Source organism: Trichoderma camerunense (assembly GCF_050948025.1).
Source record: "Trichoderma camerunense strain CBS 138272 chromosome Unknown V8C40scaffold_11, whole genome shotgun sequence".
Lineage (NCBI taxonomy): Eukaryota > Fungi > Ascomycota > Sordariomycetes > Hypocreales > Hypocreaceae > Trichoderma > Trichoderma camerunense.
The window spans coordinates 1,330,261-1,347,788 of NW_028145359.1; the positions used below are offsets into that span (position 1 = coordinate 1,330,261).

At 47.0% G+C, this 17,528-nt stretch overlaps 8 protein-coding genes across 8 annotated transcripts; 5 read left to right on the top strand and 3 right to left on the bottom strand.

Annotated features, from left to right (window-relative positions):
- Positions 1-983: 983 nt before the first annotated feature.
- V8C40DRAFT_248497 (class I SAM-dependent methyltransferase) lies at positions 984-2,136 on the top strand. The gene is made up of 2 exons (XM_083216559.1): positions 984-1,185; positions 1,280-2,136. Exons 1-2 carry the CDS (start codon positions 1,067-1,069, stop codon positions 2,016-2,018), a joined length of 858 nt encoding a protein of 285 aa, XP_083072320.1. The 5' UTR covers positions 984-1,066; the 3' UTR covers positions 2,019-2,136.
- Positions 2,137-2,242: 106 nt separating this feature from the next.
- Positions 2,243-3,100, bottom strand: V8C40DRAFT_280273 (NAD(P)-binding protein; the record flags this gene model as incomplete). Its single annotated transcript, XM_083221378.1, has 2 exons — positions 2,243-2,754; positions 2,818-3,100. 2 exons carry the CDS (start codon positions 3,098-3,100, stop codon positions 2,243-2,245), a joined length of 795 nt encoding a protein of 264 aa, XP_083072321.1.
- Positions 3,101-3,493: 393 nt separating this feature from the next.
- V8C40DRAFT_248500 (uncharacterized protein) lies at positions 3,494-4,889 on the top strand. Its single transcript, XM_083216560.1, has 2 exons — positions 3,494-3,684; positions 3,748-4,889. The coding sequence occupies exons 1-2, from the start codon at positions 3,558-3,560 to the stop codon at positions 4,599-4,601; spliced, it is 981 nt and encodes a 326-aa protein (XP_083072322.1). The 5' UTR covers positions 3,494-3,557; the 3' UTR covers positions 4,602-4,889.
- Positions 4,890-5,219: 330 nt separating this feature from the next.
- On the top strand, positions 5,220-6,107 carry V8C40DRAFT_280274 (PaaI family thioesterase; the record flags this gene model as incomplete). Its single annotated transcript, XM_083221379.1, has 1 exon — positions 5,220-6,107. The coding sequence occupies exon 1, from the start codon at positions 5,406-5,408 to the stop codon at positions 6,105-6,107; it is 702 nt and encodes a 233-aa protein (XP_083072323.1). The 5' UTR covers positions 5,220-5,405.
- A 617-nt stretch (positions 6,108-6,724) lies between these two features.
- Positions 6,725-7,994, bottom strand: V8C40DRAFT_275608 (uncharacterized protein; the record flags this gene model as incomplete). The annotated part of the gene is made up of 2 exons (XM_083220741.1): positions 6,725-7,495; positions 7,782-7,994. The coding sequence occupies 2 exons, from the start codon at positions 7,992-7,994 to the stop codon at positions 6,725-6,727; spliced, it is 984 nt and encodes a 327-aa protein (XP_083072324.1).
- Positions 7,995-8,954: 960 nt separating this feature from the next.
- Positions 8,955-9,893, top strand: V8C40DRAFT_275609 (RTA1 domain-containing protein; the record flags this gene model as incomplete). The annotated part of the gene is made up of 2 exons (XM_083220742.1): positions 8,955-9,569; positions 9,633-9,893. The coding sequence occupies 2 exons, from the start codon at positions 8,955-8,957 to the stop codon at positions 9,891-9,893; spliced, it is 876 nt and encodes a 291-aa protein (XP_083072325.1).
- A 488-nt stretch (positions 9,894-10,381) lies between these two features.
- V8C40DRAFT_275610 (aldehyde dehydrogenase family domain-containing protein) lies at positions 10,382-14,500 on the bottom strand (the record flags this gene model as incomplete). Its single annotated transcript, XM_083220743.1, has 6 exons — positions 10,382-11,272; positions 11,327-11,757; positions 12,960-13,728; positions 13,778-13,878; positions 13,930-14,025; positions 14,077-14,500. 6 exons carry the CDS (start codon positions 14,498-14,500, stop codon positions 10,382-10,384), a joined length of 2,712 nt encoding a protein of 903 aa, XP_083072326.1.
- Positions 14,501-14,887: 387 nt separating this feature from the next.
- Positions 14,888-16,950, top strand: V8C40DRAFT_248512 (uncharacterized protein). Its single transcript, XM_083216561.1, has 7 exons — positions 14,888-15,145; positions 15,202-15,238; positions 15,297-15,373; positions 15,427-15,821; positions 15,873-15,943; positions 16,006-16,335; positions 16,411-16,950. Exons 1-7 carry the CDS (start codon positions 15,002-15,004, stop codon positions 16,458-16,460), a joined length of 1,104 nt encoding a protein of 367 aa, XP_083072327.1. The 5' UTR covers positions 14,888-15,001; the 3' UTR covers positions 16,461-16,950.
- Positions 16,951-17,528: the final 578 nt, after the last annotated feature.

Below are 17,528 nucleotides of genomic sequence, written 5' to 3' on the forward strand. Positions count from 1 at the left end.
ATATATATAGAGCGGCATACGGATGCGGCCAGCACGCATAGCCAGCACTAGAAATAATGTTGCTAATGTAGAGGCGAGGAGAATGACGAAAATCGCTGAGATCCGTACACCAAGCCTCCCGTCATAATCATTACCACTCTTACTAAGAAAGCATATGACATCGCGAGGATCAACCGTCATTAGGTCGACGCTAGTCGGATCAAAAGGCGCAACGTCAGGAGCGTTAGAGTCCATAATGTTGATGGGTTTGATGACTGATACTCAATTAGCCGGCAGTCCTTAACAATGGAAATAGGCTTATATGGTACAGGAAATGGAGAGGGCTGGGTGTTTCTCATCAGGGTTCTTAGATACAATGATTAGGGCTATAATAATAGAAATCTCTGCGCAAAGGACCATCAAGGTTCAACCGCATTTCTCCGGGTTCTCCATCTGTCAGGTATATATTAAGATTAGATCGGGACTATATATTTAACACCTTATCAATAGGGTTTAGGAGCCGATAAGCGCTCTTATTATCGCATCCTTTCTATCTTCCCCTTCCTCGCTTCAAGTCCGGTTTGCCAAAACGTTTCATTACAACTACCTATCTCAATTAACGCTTACCGCAGGCATTAACCTATGTAATTGCCTGGTGTTTACTAACACCCCAATATGTTACGTGCTATTATTATACAACTCGGTTTTTTTGCAAACCCCTTGTTGCATCTTACTATTGGTATATCGGCCAATGGTTAATTCGGTTTTATTTACCCTGTAGGCCCATTGTGACGTCTAAGAGTTAGGTCTTAGCATAAACTTGCTAGCAGTAGGAGAACCTTGATGGACAGAAGGCGTATAAGCATAATATAGCACTCAGACGTTAGCTAGACAAGTCGTAGTATAACAGGGCATGGAGAAAATAAACCCCGCTCCAATAGCCTATAAAAGAGCAGACTGCATTACGCTTCGTTCCTAGAAACCAGTGTTGACTATTTTACCTAAATACGTAATAATCGACCAGAGCTGAGGCACTCATTTATATCGCCCAGACTTAGGTTTCCTTTCTTCTACAGAGACGCGTCTGATGGTTAATATTGACCTTGAAATCAAGAGAATTAAATACACAGTAGATTCTCCCCAGCCAGGAAGCATGAGCGCTGCAACAAAGGAAACGTTGGCGGAGATCAACGCTAAACACTTCGAGTAGGCCTTTCAGCCCTACATCCAGTAGCTGTCTTTTTGCCAAGCGCTTCTGAATAATATCGTTAATTGCTAATCTTTCGCGTTACCTCTGCAGCAAAGTTAGCCCCGGCGATTGGCAGCAATGGGTCCGCGACCTCCACGGACAGGTCGTCGAATTTCTCATATCACCCGAATTTCCAGCTTGGCTTGGGCTACCAAGCCAAGGTACATGCCGGATGCTTGACTACGCGTGTGGAGACGGAGTCATCTCTAAAGGGCTTAAGCGGCATTTTTCTTCGGTTGTCGGTGTCGACGTCTCTGGTAGCATGCTGGATAAGTACCGGAAGACAGCCGCCGACCTAGGCTGCAGCACTGACGAGATGGTCGGTGTACGCGGCGACCTGCTAGCCGATAACGTACAGCCAACAGACCCGCCGCTGCCTGAGGAAATGTTGCACAATTTTGACCTCGTCGTCATTAGTATGGCCTTGCACCATTTTGAAAATCCCGAGCGTGCCTTGCAGCGGCTTGCAATGCGTCTGAAGGTAGATGGCGTGCTTATGGTTATAGACTGGACCCCTCTTGATCTCAGTACACCAGCCCAGTGCCGGTATGAAGAGGAATTGAGAGAGCGTGGCGAGAGCTTGGAGTCAGTTATGGAGAGAGTAAAGGGGCATAGTGCGCGACACACGGTGAGCAGACCCGACGGCTTCACGGAGGCGGATATGAAGGGCCTGTTTAAGCAGGCTGGGTGCGGAGAAGTTAGATGGAAGCTGGCGGAACAGTTAAGCCCCGTTCCTGTGGCTGGTGCCAAAGGCCAGTTGTTCTGGGCTCGAGCGCAGAAGTTGGCGTAAGGGAGGTAAATAGAGAATATTTTATTTTCAGGTTACTTTAATATTATATTCTATAGTATTAGTAGATATCTAGTTTACCCCCTACACACAAAACGCGCAACCTTGGATAAAAGTAAACGTGTATTATTCATAGCAGTTGGAGTAATCTAGTCAATCTCCGACAGTGCACGTCGGCTTTTATTATTGGGCTATTTCATAGCGCTTACAACTCTGTTTCAGGTCCTTTACCATGGCTGGACACCTGCCATGTTGATAACTAAGCCCATATCCGTATCTCTTTCACCTTCAATAACTGATGTGACAAGCTCTGCTCCAATCTGTGGATCTATGGCTCCCATCTGCCTCAGTGATTCTTGATCGCCGCCGAGTCCAGTAGCCAGCAGACCCGGGCTTACTGCGCACACTTTGACCTTGTCCTCCTTCAGTACCCGTGCCCATTCGCGCATCATCATGTTCATTCCAGTCTTGGCGCTCCTGTATGCACTCCATCCCAATTCTTCTTTCGGCCAACCCTTTGCGGGTGCTTCGTCAGTGAACCGCTCTTCCTTCGTCTGCCCGAGCAGGGTTGCAGTACCACTTGCAATGAAGATGAGCCTCGGATCAGCCGACTTCAGAAGCAATGAGGTAAAAACGGAAGATACAACGTGCGATCCCACGGTATTGACTGCCCACGATTTGTTCCACGCTTCCCGTAAGCTAACCTTTCCCAAATGCAGTTCACGATCGAAATTTGCACCTGTCTGTTAGCACTGGTGGTCAGTAGATTACCTCAACCCGTCGACGCAGAGATGAACCATACCTGCTTTATTCACAAGAATGTCTAATCGCCCAAACTGCTCCTCCACGAATTTGAAGGCCGAATTGATTGATTCGTCATCTTCAACATCAAGCTGAATGGGCTCCACCGTGGTAGAGCCGTTGAGCTGCTTAGATGTCAACTTCTCAGTCGCAGCTGTTGCCTTTTCTAGAGATCTGCCAGCAAGAAGTATTTTGTAGGGTTTAGATGACCGACACAGAGCGCGAACAATTTCCAGTCCCAGGCCAGTGTTTCCACCAGTAACGAGGATTATGATAGAAGACATCTTTGGCTTTCTTTCCTATAATGGCTTTTGGCTCCATCAAATGGCAGAAACACGAGGATGAAACTGAGTTTTGGGGAAAGCTTTTGGCATCATAATCTATGCGATCACTTTGGCCAAAGGACCGTTCAATGAGAACGGCGATAGCCCTATGTACAGAGTGCTGCTACCTCCAGGGTCATATAGCACGACGGTGTTTGTTTTGTCTGAATCCGGATTCAAGTTCCTGTTTGATTGGTTCCTAAGCCGTAAGCCAAGCTTGGCACGGCAATGGATTACGCAGGTCCATGGAAAATATGAGGGTGGTAAAGGTGGGGTACAAGTTCGGAGCGCGGTTTTAACGGCGATTAAAGTCCTAGTCGAGGGTTTGTACATGGCAAGTGGCTTACTCTGCCGGATTCCTTGCTTTGCATTTGATGTTATCTTGTTTCTGTTAAATTCGTATCCGAAAGGAGTGCTGATGGACCTACTATTCTTCGAAGAAGCTGCTGCTGAGGCCGCAACGACGGAAAGTCAGCGGCGGCCTAAGAAACGCGTTCTTAACGCGGCAAGAAAAGAGCAAAATCGTTCTGCACAAAGGGCTTACCGTCAATTACTCTTTTAGCCCAGCATTTGCGAGATTGACTGAAACTGACTCGCTGCGGGTTCAGGAAAACGGCAGAAAGAACGGCGAGAGAGACTCCGGGATGAAAGTCTTCAAAGATCTCAAAGGCAATCAACACCCCAGTTACTACCACACCCGCCCCTGGATAACTACACTTCTTATTCTGAAACTCAGCCGAATCATGTCACAAGCAATTCGTCAGGTAGAACGAAGCTATTCATCAATTCAGGAGGCCCGGCCTCTGCAAGACACGATACTTTTTCTTCTTTACCAGTTGAAGTCTCACCCTCAAATACAGGCGACGCTAGAGGCAGCGAGCTCCAATTGCCTGATACAAAAGACACCATGCTAGCCGGCCTTGTCGGATTTTGCCATAGGGATAGAATACCGCATCGAACAAGAGACCCCCAAAAGTCATCGGCAGTTTGCACAAACTCGTCTTATTTAGCCGATCCTGGTGCTAGTACGATTCATTTCATGCAGAACGCTGTTTTCTCAGCAATCATGCATAACGCTATATGCCTGGGATTTGACCTAAACGAGGTGGCCGCATGCAGTTTCTCCTATATATCACCATTTTACCAACCCAATGCTACGCCTCAGACTGATCCAAAAGACCTTCTCATATCAGCGAATCTACCGACGACTAATACGATGCCGGCGAATCTTCGTCCCACATTAAGCCAGCTACTTATTCCTCACCATGCCAGCCTGGATCTCATCCCACTCCCGCTGCTTCGTGAACGGGCAATCATGCTCTCGGCTGCTATGCCCTTTGCATACGATTTGACGGAATTTAAAACAGATATCTTTGTGCGAGGAGGTCTAATGGTCTGGTCATACAGAACTCAACAATGCAGTGACAAATACGAAGGGAAGCTGCTTACAGCCATGGGATAGCGAATGCTGGGAGGCTGCTCCCTGGTTCCTCGAAAAATGGAGCATTGTTGTTGATGGGCGGCAAGGGGAGCTTGGGAGGAGGAGTCTACGATGGACGAGTGTACGAGAGGTCTAGAGCATTGGCTTCAAAGAACTGAAGAAGTTGCCTTCCAGGAGTTTAAGCCTTGGGGCCGTGAGAAGACCATTGTTAGCTATTTTCTTTTACTCTTTATCCAGGCAAACCATAGACAGGCACTTACCGCTTATGCATCAGCCAGACGGTGATATCCTTCTTTATCGGATCCTGGCAAATAAATTTGGTCGTGGATAAGTTGTCAAAACACTATTACTGCTCATGCACCTTCACAGCTCATTCCGACTCAATCCTCTATGCAGCGGCGAACATTTACCTGGGAATTCTACGAGATACTACAATTATAAAGGCATCTAACAAATCTTATAGCATACAAGTAACTCCTGTTGGTCCTATGAGGATGGTCCGATGGTCCGGTGGTCCGATAATATGGCCTAACTTTGGCCTTTGCCCCATTACTTCTCGCTTTAAGGGTGATAAAGTCAAGGCGTTGCCCCTAGGAAGTACCTGTTTCACTTTCATCAAAATAATATTGTTTTCTGTCTCACAGCTTTCCCGTACCTTTTTTCTACCTTACGTATCCCATTTCTTATCTTCATTAGCATAAGCCCCGATACCTTTTGCGCTCAATTGCAACCTCATCATCGCTTGTTGACCTAATTCTCATTGATCGCAATCAAGAAAGAGAAACGTGGCACCATAAAATAACTCAGCTCATTCAACGTCTTAGAATGTCGGAAGAAGACGGCATCCACCAACTCAATCGCAGCTACAGCCCAGCTCTCAACCTAGTCCCTCCCAACTCCAAATCTAAGCGATATGATGATGCGTTGGCCTACTTTCGAACGATCTCATGGTGTGCCGACCTGCTAGGTGTTTCTGGCACTTATTACTTTCGCCCTAACTGCCGTAACCCAGCTTCGGATCACCGAGACCAATTTTTTAGTACAACCGTGGCTACGCCAACTACTCTGAAACACGTCTTGTGCTTTTTTGCGACAGAGGACCGAGATGTGCTACAGGATACATCAACGCCTATTGCTAAGGTGCAGACACTTTACGCTCCCGAGGATGGCCTCGGCGGTGTCGGATCAATGATGCATGGTGGAATGATTATGGCCTTGCTTGATGAGTCCTCCAATGTACTTCTGGAGATCAACGCCGTAATGAACAAACAAGATACCATGTTTCAAGCAGGAAGCGTCACAGGAGGGATGGAGATTAAATTTATGACACCTGTTCTCACTAGGCAAACAGTCTTAGCTACAGCCAACATCGATGCAGTTGAAGGACGAAAGATGAGGATCAAGTGCGACATATGCGACGAAGATGGAATAATACTAGCCAAGGCATCCAGCACATGGTTTGTCGTGAAGCATCATCTTTATGGCATGAATGTGTTTAAAGAATTTCCTTATAATGAAACCGAATGATCCCTAACTAACTCCACTTGAGATTGTGACAAGACTATCACCATCTTCCGATGTTGAACAAAGAGCAAGGAGGCTATTGCTTGATGATGCTACTCTTCTAGTATCCCTATAGAATATAGAAGATAATGTAATCAGTAGACCTGAAGAGTCCAGGTTCCATCATCTGCTGCGCTTTTACCAAGACAGCAAGGACAACCTTTTAACGATGCTTTTTACTACATCACTTAATCAAATCACAATACTTCGAAGCCAAAAGTAGCGGCTACTAAGATGTGAGAGGCAGATTTGGGAGAATAAGATTACACTGAGGCAGTGAGCTACGGATGGTCTATGTTTGACAACTGATTACGATTCCATATTGAAAGGCGTGTTTCCTCTGCCGAACTGAATTCCGTGTGTAGATTGTTAATGATTTAAAGACTCTTACCCCGAGAAGGTAATTATTTGCGAAGGTTAAATGATTCACATGGTAACGCCAATTGAACCCGAATTAAGGTTAATTCCCAACCTCTTCCCCCATAAATAGAACAACGGTACAGGTCGCCTCTCTTATAATTCTATAGCTCCATCTATAGCCAGATAAATGTTTTGTTGGCTATGAAGACCTTTTTGAGACTCTAATAGTTCATCAACTCCTGCCAGGAGCCCAATGGTTGAGAAAACCGCAACACAACACGCCGCTCATCACCAGCATAGACAGATATGCCCTGAACTCTCGCCGCAGCTGGTATATCATTTGAGCATCCAACGATAACAGTGCCTTCTTCCAAACTCATAAGTCTCTGTGCGGCCCTGGCCACCAAAGCGCTGTTCCATAGACCTTCCTGCATTGGGTTCCAGGTCATTAGCTCTATAGCTCTTCTCCTGATGAAGGGGTCACGACATCTGGTAATGATGGCGAAGAGGATAGGTATAACGCCAGTATCCATGTGAAAACGGGGGTGCTTGTTGGATGTTGCCTCTGAGTCATAAATTTGCATTAATGCCTCGGCAAAATCGAGCATTTCGTTGAATTGACTGGAGTATTCATCCCACACGGTTTCATCGTCATCTCCTCTGGAGTCAACAGTACACAAGTGAGTAGCTAGGTACCGTTTCTGCAGCTCGAGCAATGTGAGGGCCCTCCTGTTCGCAGCACCTGCAAGTAACTGGCTATTTTTCTGTTGAAATACATCAAATGCGCGGCACCATTCTCCAAAGCAGTTGACTAGGGCACCTAGCGCTTCTTCGTCTGAGGGTCTATCGAGCATCCACTGCAATGCAATGCCATGGATTGCTTCTCTAGCTTCTGAAAGTTGTTGGAACGTAAATTCGGGCGGGCTTGACCTTTGACGTTCAGGTACGGCATAACTCATCTCCAGTAACCCATCTATCGAGTTCCCAAAAATCTATATATACCATATGTTAGAGTTTCCTTTTAGTACATCAAAATGGTACGAATACTTACCCATGATATTTGAAGTGTGAGGCGATTAAAGAAAGCCACGATAAGGCGGAAGAGATGATTGCCGGCAGATATGGTTGGCTGTATTTCTCTCATCATTCTACAACCAGATGTGTAAAGTTTTATGGCGGATCTCATATGCCCTCGGAGAATCTGGGTCAGTCAGTGACTGAAATGAGAAGATCTAGAAAGCAATATACCTCAACACATATAAATATAACACATGATACCAGGTGTATCAATGACAGGTCGTGCCGGACACTGGAGAGGCTATTGATGGCAAGATTGTAATGACGCAAAGCAAACGAAGCGTCACCGCCGGGACTGCGATCTATGTATCTCTCATGGTACGTGGATAGAGCGACAAGTGCGTGCCAAATGCAGGGTTCTGAGTAAGCCAACTGCAGGACCCTTGTACTCCAAAACTCATCCGGGAAGAACATGGAAAGCTGCTGTATTGTTTGTTCGGTGAAAAACTGTATGGAGCGAGCCACACGATGGACGTCATGATTCTGCACGTGTATCATCATCCATCTCAGTTGCGGAGCCGGTGATGGGTTGGAGGATGATTTGGCAATGACCCGGTAGCCGTCGCAGGAGTAGCCGGATGAGGTGCCTTCTCAGGTGAGCATTCAGATAAAGTGTACATAATACATGTAAGTGTTAACTCAAAGGATATGGCCTTACATCTAATGCAGGACGGGCGAGTCTCGTCGCACTTGAGCCTCCGAACTATAAGTAGAGTAAGTCATCGCCGTTGCTGTTATGCTACACTGGGAGCTGACTGACTTCTGCGAATCTCGGCGTTAGCATCTTCAGTGCGCCTACCTGGGCCCGCAATCGGCTAGACAAGGGTTGATGAATCGCTTACTTGCATGTTTGGCAGCCCGTCCGGACTTTGGGTGCTCTTGCTCTTCGGCGTTGGCCTGGCTTTACACGTGTCATTGCGGCTCTGACTAGAAATACTGGTGCATAGGTAGGAAGTCTGTCAAGATGCCCAAGACAAGATGGTGTAGATTCTTCCCTCTCAACGGGTGCGACATTATGTCCGAGGACACGGGGGCTAACCAGATGAAAGCTGCGTATATCACTAGTACTAGATGGGAAATGTCCTTACGGCTCGGCCAATCGGGAATCCCATAACATTGACGGCCCCATTCATCTAATAACTAAAGCCTGATAGAGTGGCCCCGACGCCGTATGGGCAGTGTCAAGACAATTAATTAGATATATATATCTATATATACATATATATAAATCTTGAACTAATTTATAAACTGTACGGAAGGGGATTGGAAGATAAAAGTCTCTCTATTTGCATCCGAATTTCTCTCAGCTGTTACCTTCTTTTCTCCAACGCCAAACACAAGATGGCGCAACAAGGGGATGGCGAGTCCACGGACATGTGGCAATTCTTTCCTTCACTCGGCGCCTCCATTCTCTTTCTCGTCCTCTTTTTTCTAACAACTGCCGTTCACCTGGGACAAGCAATACACTACAAGCAGAAATACTGCTGGGTCATTATCATGTCAGGCATATGGCAGGTCTTGACGTACATCTTCCGCACGATTAGCATCCAGCAACCCGACTCTTTCAACTACTATGCTGCCTGGTTTGTCCTCATTCTCGTTGCGCCACTTTGGACAAACGCTTTTGTCTACATGGTGTTCGGTCGCATGGTCTGGAACTATACAGACGATCGTCGCGTGTGGCGGGTAAAGGCGCAGCATTTCGGTTTCGTGTTTGTTCTCTTGGACATTGTATCATTCGTCATCCAAGTGTACGGTGCTGCAAGAGCCACAGCGAAAGATGCACCGACAGACAAGGTGCTTCAGGGGTTGCACATATACATGGCTGGTGTTGGGATACAACAACTATTCATTCTCATCTTCTGCTTGTTTGCGTTACGGCTTCTACTCCGAGTACGCAAAGAAAGTAACGAGAAGGCCAAGTTAACAAAGTTAAGCCCCGCTATGCTGCTCCTCTATACTCAATTTGTCGTATTGGCTTTAATTTCAGTAAGGATCTATATCTATGGGCAAAACATGTGTGAGATTCTATTTCCTAACTATTTTTGTCAGCTTCGAATTATCTTCCGCATTTGCGAATACGCCCAAGGACTCGACAGTACTATACCACTACACGAAGCATACCAATATGCTTTGGATTCGCTTCCCATGCTTCTTGCGCTTGTTGCCTTCAACGCTGTACATCCGGGACGAATCATGAGCGACAGTAAACCTGACCTGCCGTCATTTCGGATGCAAGAAAATCGCACGCAAATTGGGAGCGCAGACGCCGCACAACCAATCGTTCTGAATAGCTTCAGAAAAGACACATAATATTTACTAGCAAAAGAGAAGCAGTTGTACAGTTGGTGGACTCTCTGCTAAGGAATTATTTTAGAGTAGCTTGGTGTTTTAGGGATAATTTTGTCGCCCTAGCGGAGAGAGCATATAGACTTCCACCAAGATAGGCACAGCATGGGACGGTATTTGCCTAGTTAGTAGGTTCAATATATAATAATAAGATGTTCATCGTGACTGGCTACGTTGATGAAGACTGATACCTTTAAATCCTCTTAAAGGCGACTAGGTCCTATACTGGAACAGTTCAACGCTAGAGGTATCCGAAAGCTTAGTTTGTATATCACAGCGCTTATTTGCATATTTGCTAAACTTTCAGGGTAGTAAACTACCAAAGTAGGTGATCTTTCATAAGAGGTAGATGGATTAACGTTTGTTACTATCTAGCCATGGCAATTCCCTACCTCTTGTAGTATTACCCTATAGTTTCCCCGATCAGATTGGATGCTTGAGATTTCTTCCCATCATAGCCCTGCCACCTTGATCAAAACTGACTTCGTCTCCATAAATGTCTCAATACTGTGGATATAACTCTCCCTTTGCATTCCACTCCCCTTTTGCCCACCAAATGGCATGTCGTCTCCCTTCGTCGGACTTGTGCAGTTAACCCCTACTGTTCCCGCCTCCAGCCTCGAGGCAACCCTCATCGCTCGATCCAGATCCTTCGTATAAACCGATGCGTACAAACCGTGCTCAGTATTGTTCGCGTTTGCCACTGCTTCCGCCTCCGTGTCGAATGTGTTTATGATCACCACTGGCCCAAAAATCTCCTCTTTCATTATTTGGGCATCCTCTGGGACATCTGTGAATATCGTAGGGTTGATGTATAAGCCCGAGGCGGACTGCTCGTCGGTTATCAACTTGCCCGTCTTCTTGCCCTGCTCGATATACCGCAGTACTGTGGCGTGCTGAATCTTATCCGCCTGTGGCCCGTGGTTTACCTGAGGGTCGGTCGGATCACCAAGTCGAGCAGACGTAAAGGCAACCTTAAACTTCTCCACAAACGATTCCGCGATAGAGCGTTGTACATAGATGCGCGAATTTGCCATGCAGGTCTGTCCGCTAATGAGCTGAATGCTGAACTGGGTCTCTCGTACCGCGGCATCAATATCGGCGTCGTCAAAAATGATGGCCGGTGACTTGCCCCCGAGTTCAAAGATCAAGTTTTTCATGTTGGAATCAGCGGCCATCTTAGCGATTAGCTTTCCCGTGCGGTTAGAGCCGGTGAATGTCAAGGCCCGGATGTCCATATGCGAAGCGAGCGCTGCACCAGAGACTGGGCCATGGCCAGAGAGAACGTTGAGGACGCCAGGGGGGAAGCCGGCTTTTTGAGCGAGCATAGCGACGTACAGAGACTGTGGAAGTTTTAGAATGGGAAGCAGATGTGAAGGGTGTCGGAGAGAACTGACAGTCAACGGTGCTTTCTCACTACTCTTGAGAACGACAGCATTGCCGGCGGCTAATGCTGGTGCCAGCTTTTTACAAAAGAAGACAAGAGGTGCATTCCAAGGAATAATCGCTGCAACAACGCCTACCGGCTGCTTCAAAGTAATATTCACAAACCCCGGAGTATTCAAGCTTGAACCTCCTTGAGGATATGCTGCCTCAGAGAAGTAGCGAAAATACTTGGCACCAACGGTCGCATCAAAGTACGTTGACACAGGTCTACCCATAGACTCAGCCTCAAGATGCGCTAGATCTGCATTAGCTTCCACGATGAGGTCGGCGAGCCGCACGAGATATCTGCCTCTTTCGTACGGTGAGAGACTGGCCCATGCTGGGAAGGCGGCTTTGGCAGCCGCTACAGCGTCCTCTACATCCTCCTTGGTCGCTTCATATACTGTTTCATTGTCGTGTCAGAACCCACGTCGGTAGATCATAAACGTTGATCAAAGAAACCTACCTTTTGCTAGTAATGAACCAGATTTTGCTGAAAGAAGATCAAACGTCTCATTGTTAGAGGATGGCCGGAACTGCGGGATGTGAGTGAGGGAAGAAGGACACTGCGCAGTCACTTCATACCTTGCCGTTTATGAACAGCCGCGTTTCAATAGAAGTAGAAACCATTGTCTCTTACAAGCGCTATCACGCAGATGCTGGAGTAGTATATAATGTAAGGATCCTCCGTCGTCTCTGCTGCTGTGTTGCAACCTGCAAATCAGCCAAGGAAAGGTGAGATTGAAATGCTCGTCTCGACAGGACCGCTATCCGAAAGGCCGCGGGTTACACATGGTGAATGATTCAGCTTGACTGGCCTAACCTGAATCCGGGAACCTCTCGCGGTTTGATTCGGACCGCGAGGCATTTGTAATCGCTGTCTGTTGCATGGTACTCGTATGTACGACCAACGTACAATGCTACATATCCCATGCAATGTTTCATCGTGTGCCAAGGCATGCAATCAAGAAGGAATTTCCTCTCCACCACAAGGTCAGAAATAACCTATTAAAGCTTGGAACTTTTAATATGTGGGCTGGCGGAGAAGTCGCAGGGTTCAAAGTCGGTAGCGCTTATGCATCCCGAGACGAACGAAGCCGAGCAGCTTTGAATGGCTTCAGGGGTATGCTCTACTACGCTAGGGACCAACCGCATAAGTGGAGATGGAAATTGGATGCCGCAATCTCTTTTGCCCTTCAACGGAAAGGTTCGATGTTCTCGGCGCCATTAGGCACCACCATTAGAGATAAGTGGCAAAAATGCAGTATGTACGGAGTAAGTACCGTATGAATACTAGATACTTTTACCATGAGAATATTAGAGTATGCGTATTTTGCATGGGTGATTTAAAATGAAGTATATACTACACCGGTTTAGCGAGAGAAGAAGGCAAAATTTGTATTAGATTCTTCAGAATTAGAGTCATTAATTACCGTGGTACTTTGCGTGAAAGTCGTATCCCCTCCTTCCATGTCTACATGCATGCAGTGATCTATAACATGTATCTAAAGTTCTCCTGGTCCTCCACGTTCTCGCCCCCATCCCGATGCTTCCGGTCAAACTGTCTATTATGCCAAGCCAAGGCCCCTGTCACCAAAAGTATGCTTACAGTTGCGAGTGTTGCGAAGCCGACACCTGTAGCAAACCCAGTAGGGTATTTGGGCGCCTGTTTAGTGATGAACACATTGCTCGCTACAAAATTCGCACAGTTACCCATACCCAGCTGAACAGCACTCGCGACGGCCTGCTGGGGTCGACCGCGTAGGTTACTGTTGAGCCAGCCGATGAGGATGGGGAACTGCATGAATGATCCAAAAGCGATGATGTACAGGGCAAAGTAACGCACTGCCGGTGGCTGGACCTGGGTGTACTGTATACACCAACCGATGAGAGAGAAGATGGCGCCGGTGAGCACAAACGGCCAGCGGAGGGATAGTTTCCCAGAAGCGTAGGAAGTAGATAGAGTGACGACGATGCCCACCATCCAGATAGGAATGCTCATCACTTGGGCTCGTGAGGCGCTCCAACCGAGCTGGGCAAGGATAGTTGGGGTGAAGGATGAGATGGATGCCGCGCCCATGTCGGCACAGAAGTAGATAAGGGTGAATGACCATATCTTCCAGTCAGTAAGAAGCTTCAGCCAGTTAATTCCCTTGAAGTCAACCCTCTCTCTCCCGCGATCGTGGCGCAGGCGGGCGAGAAGCATGGCTCGCTCATCGTCGCTGAGGAAGGTTGCCTCTTGTGGGAAGGCTGGGATGATGAACCATGCGGCGAGTCCAAAGGCAAAGGTGAAGAGGCCCTCGAGGATGAAAATCCATCGCCAGGCCTCATATCCATGCATTCCATTCATGTGCTCGATGGCGTATGCGAGGAGCTGTGCTTCGTTAGCGATGTCACTCTGACATGGGGGATATAAGACCTACGCCGCTGAAAGCGCTACCGAGCAGAGCAAAGCAGATGAAATATGAGAAGCGGATATAAAATTCACTGCGCTTATAGTATTGCCCAATAAGAAGAGCGGCCCCTGGAGGCATCAGTTACGGAACCCTCAAAAGAATAGTAGGTTGATACATACCGGGCGGCAGACCAGCCTCCATGATGCCCATGATGAATCTACAAGCAAGAAGCCCACCATAGCTCCTCGTGAGTCCCTGGCACATCGAAACAACACCTAAATCAGGTTAGAAAATACATCTCAAATCACACGTTATCCAAGACATGCCAAGAATCAGCATCGCTCCCGCAAGCCAGTGGTTGGGCTTGATTTTATTCAAACTCATAAACAAGTTACTTGGGATCTCTACGATCACGAAAGGAAGGTAGAAAATCCACAGGCAGGTGTTAAACCCGTTTGACGGCATATGAAGTGACGTTTCCAACTTGAAGAGCCGCGCATTGGCAATGTTCGAGCGGTCCAAGAAGGACACGAGATATAGGCATCCCAGGATGGGGATCAGGCGAATGTCGCATTTGATTAACAGTCGCCGGGCGGCCTTGGGGTCTTCATAAAACTCGCCATCATCGTCAGAGTCCTTGGGCGTGGAACTACGATCGGCAGCGGCCACTTCCTCGTTGGCAATGCTGGTGTGGCTCGACTTCTCAGTGCTTGCCGGCACATTGATGACGGTGTCGTCCTCAGCCGCCATGATGGTTGGATACGGAAAGATTGGATGGGTGATGGATGAAAGAGAAATCCTCAGTACATCTAGGTAGAGATAAATAAAAGACCTCGGAACTTACCCGCTTGTTGCACATTCGGCGGGGCCTGTGTTCAACCAACAGAGACATTCGCTCCAAGCTGGGTTCGCGCACTTTACCGGCATGTGTTTCTTCGACTAATACTCAATTTCGACATCGGCGCAGTAGCGCAAAACAAACCCCTGCACCGGATTCTGAGCCGGACTCGGTGTGTTGCTCCACGTCTGCACTTACGCTATGGCCATGTCCGAGTACTACAATCCCATGTTCACAGTCAGCAAGGCGCCCATGCCATCCCTATCTATGTAGGATTCTTCTTCCACATACTGTAACAAGTTTGAAGTATAGGTAGGCGTAGTAGCTAGTTTCAACCGTAGGGAGAGAGGAAGATCATGACTGTTCTTTCCTCCTCTTTCAACTTGGTGATCCATTGAGAGGCCGTCGTCAAGATGCCAGAATCTAGGGTCGCCCTCTTTCTCGGCGTTGACATTTCAATCACGGTTCTAGCATTATCCGTCGTCGTATTGAGAGTCTGGCATCGATGGTCGCAGAGCCGGCTCGCCATTTCAGATTACCTGGTCAGCACGGCCATGGTGAGTTGAGCGTCTTGTAGGAAAAGCAAAATTCCGTTTGACTGACCATACTTCAGCTAGCTGCTGTCATACATCTGATTCTTGATATTACCAGTGCGCAAAAGCCATTCTTCATGTTTCTGTATCGATTCAACATTCTAACATCTTCCAGTCACGGCCGCATTTGGCTATGGCCGCCACCAAAGGGATCTCCCGCCAGATCTCCAAGGGTCCTACAAGACCAACCTCGTAGGTCACATCAAATTCTGTGACACTATTTTCGCATTATTTAACAGCAGCAGATGTTCTGGCTTATCCAAATCTTCACCAAGCTTCCGCTTTTATTCAGTAAACTCTCCCTGACGTTTGTTTATCGCGACCTCATGACCCTCGTCGATCACCCCCTCGTCAAATTCTCCCGTGCTGTTAACTACACCCTCATGGTGGTTCTCGCGGGCTTCTTCACAGCTGCTACACTCGTGAGCATGTTTGCCTGCGACCCGGTATATAAGAGTTGGCTACCTAAAGTCCCGGGGCATTGCATTGATACAACGGTCATGTTCAACTATGTCACCGGCTCCGTCAACGTATCTACTAGTATATGCCTGATTTGCATTCCGTTACCAGTATTATATCTGGCCAAGAACAAACGCATTGAGGTGAAGCAACTGACTGCTCTGATCCTCTTTGGTTTGATGTACGTGCAAATTCTCCCCTGGATTTACAGACTATCGTTGACTTTTCCTAGAGATACTATAATATCTATAGTCCGACTCTACATGATTACCGATCTGTACAACGTCAAAACAGATTTCACTTGTACGCCTTTCCATCCCATCCGTCAAATATCTCCTGACATATCTAATATTCTGCTCACTCAGGGCTAATCATCCCCACACATATCATGATCGTCGTCGAGATGAATATCACTATCATTGCTGCCTCCTTGGTCGTCATGCGACCCTGCTTTCAAGCCATTTTCGACCTCGCATTCCCCACGTCTCTCTACGCTAGCCACAATGCATCCAGTCGTGGAGATTCCAACTATCACAGCAGGAGGTCAGATGGGTACATCATGAGCCTGGATGAGAACGATGGCGCTGTCCAGCACGACGAGTCCACTGGTAGGCGTGCAACGGGGGAGAGAATATTGAAAACAGTAGATATTGAATTGGCGAGTAAGGACGCGAGTACGGAGGACATACTTAAAGGTGGGATATTTTCTTGAGTTTAGAAAGATATCAGCCGCATCGTTTATAGGTCGTTTTACTTACTTTGTGTACCAGAAAACCGATTACGAAATCCAACGGACCGACCAGAATGGCATAACAAATAACTTGAGCATTGACATGGAGTTTGCCCCATGGTGGCCGACCAGTCATTACAAAGAATGTGCATAAAGGCAACGCAGCATGCAGAGAGAGGGATCTATTGATTACATGAAGCAATTTTTTGCTGTCGGTGACAGTGAATTTACCAATTCGCCCAGCATAGTACTGAATGGAACATCAAGAAGGAAGATGGACTAAGGTACGAGGAATCTCGACAGTGCTATCACGGCAAGTTGCATGGACGCCGTGTATTTGGAGTCCAATATTTCGCAGCAGATTATCAAAACCCTGAATTTCACAAGACTATTGCACTATTAGCGACATAATATGATTATATTTGCTTGGTGTTTGTTGTGGAGATGAGCCGTGATGAATTTTAGAGAAACACCACCTAGTTCACAAGAGGGCGTAGACTTTGACTTGAGTCCATACATAGAGACGCAATTTGAGATTTAAGGATATTTACATATACACCATTTCTATTGCTCACTTTATACATTACGAATTCACAATTTCTTCAATTAGTTGATTACAAAATTGCAATTATTCTCTCCAAACTTTCCGCAGCCAGGGCCTCTATGAAGATAACATTCTCCCAGAAGGCTGTTGCTTTAAACTATATACGATAACAAAGCAGATCTACACGTAGAGACCCAGACGGGGCCACAATTTAAGCAGATCGCCTACTGTAGATGATATCCAAGGCGGACATGGCATGGGTACGCCCTGGCCGGGAGGAGTCATATCACTTTTGAGATTCATCAATCATCAATACTACATAATGTATGCAGTCAGTTTTGGCGCTGTACAGGCTCCAATATTCTCACTGCTACCATAAGAATACTGCTACTGGAGTATCTGTTTGGAAGAGCTATGTATGCTTTGTATGCTGCGTAAGAGACAGTAAAGTGGGTATACAAAATCCGAGACTCCGAGTTCCTGGTCGTCATTTGTGATTGAGCATTTACCATTGACGTTACACAACGCTGGTACTACGCGCCCTTCAAAGTCAGTGCTGTCTGTGGTTCTCGATGAGAACTGGATGCAAACAGCAATCAAAAAAGAAAAAAAAA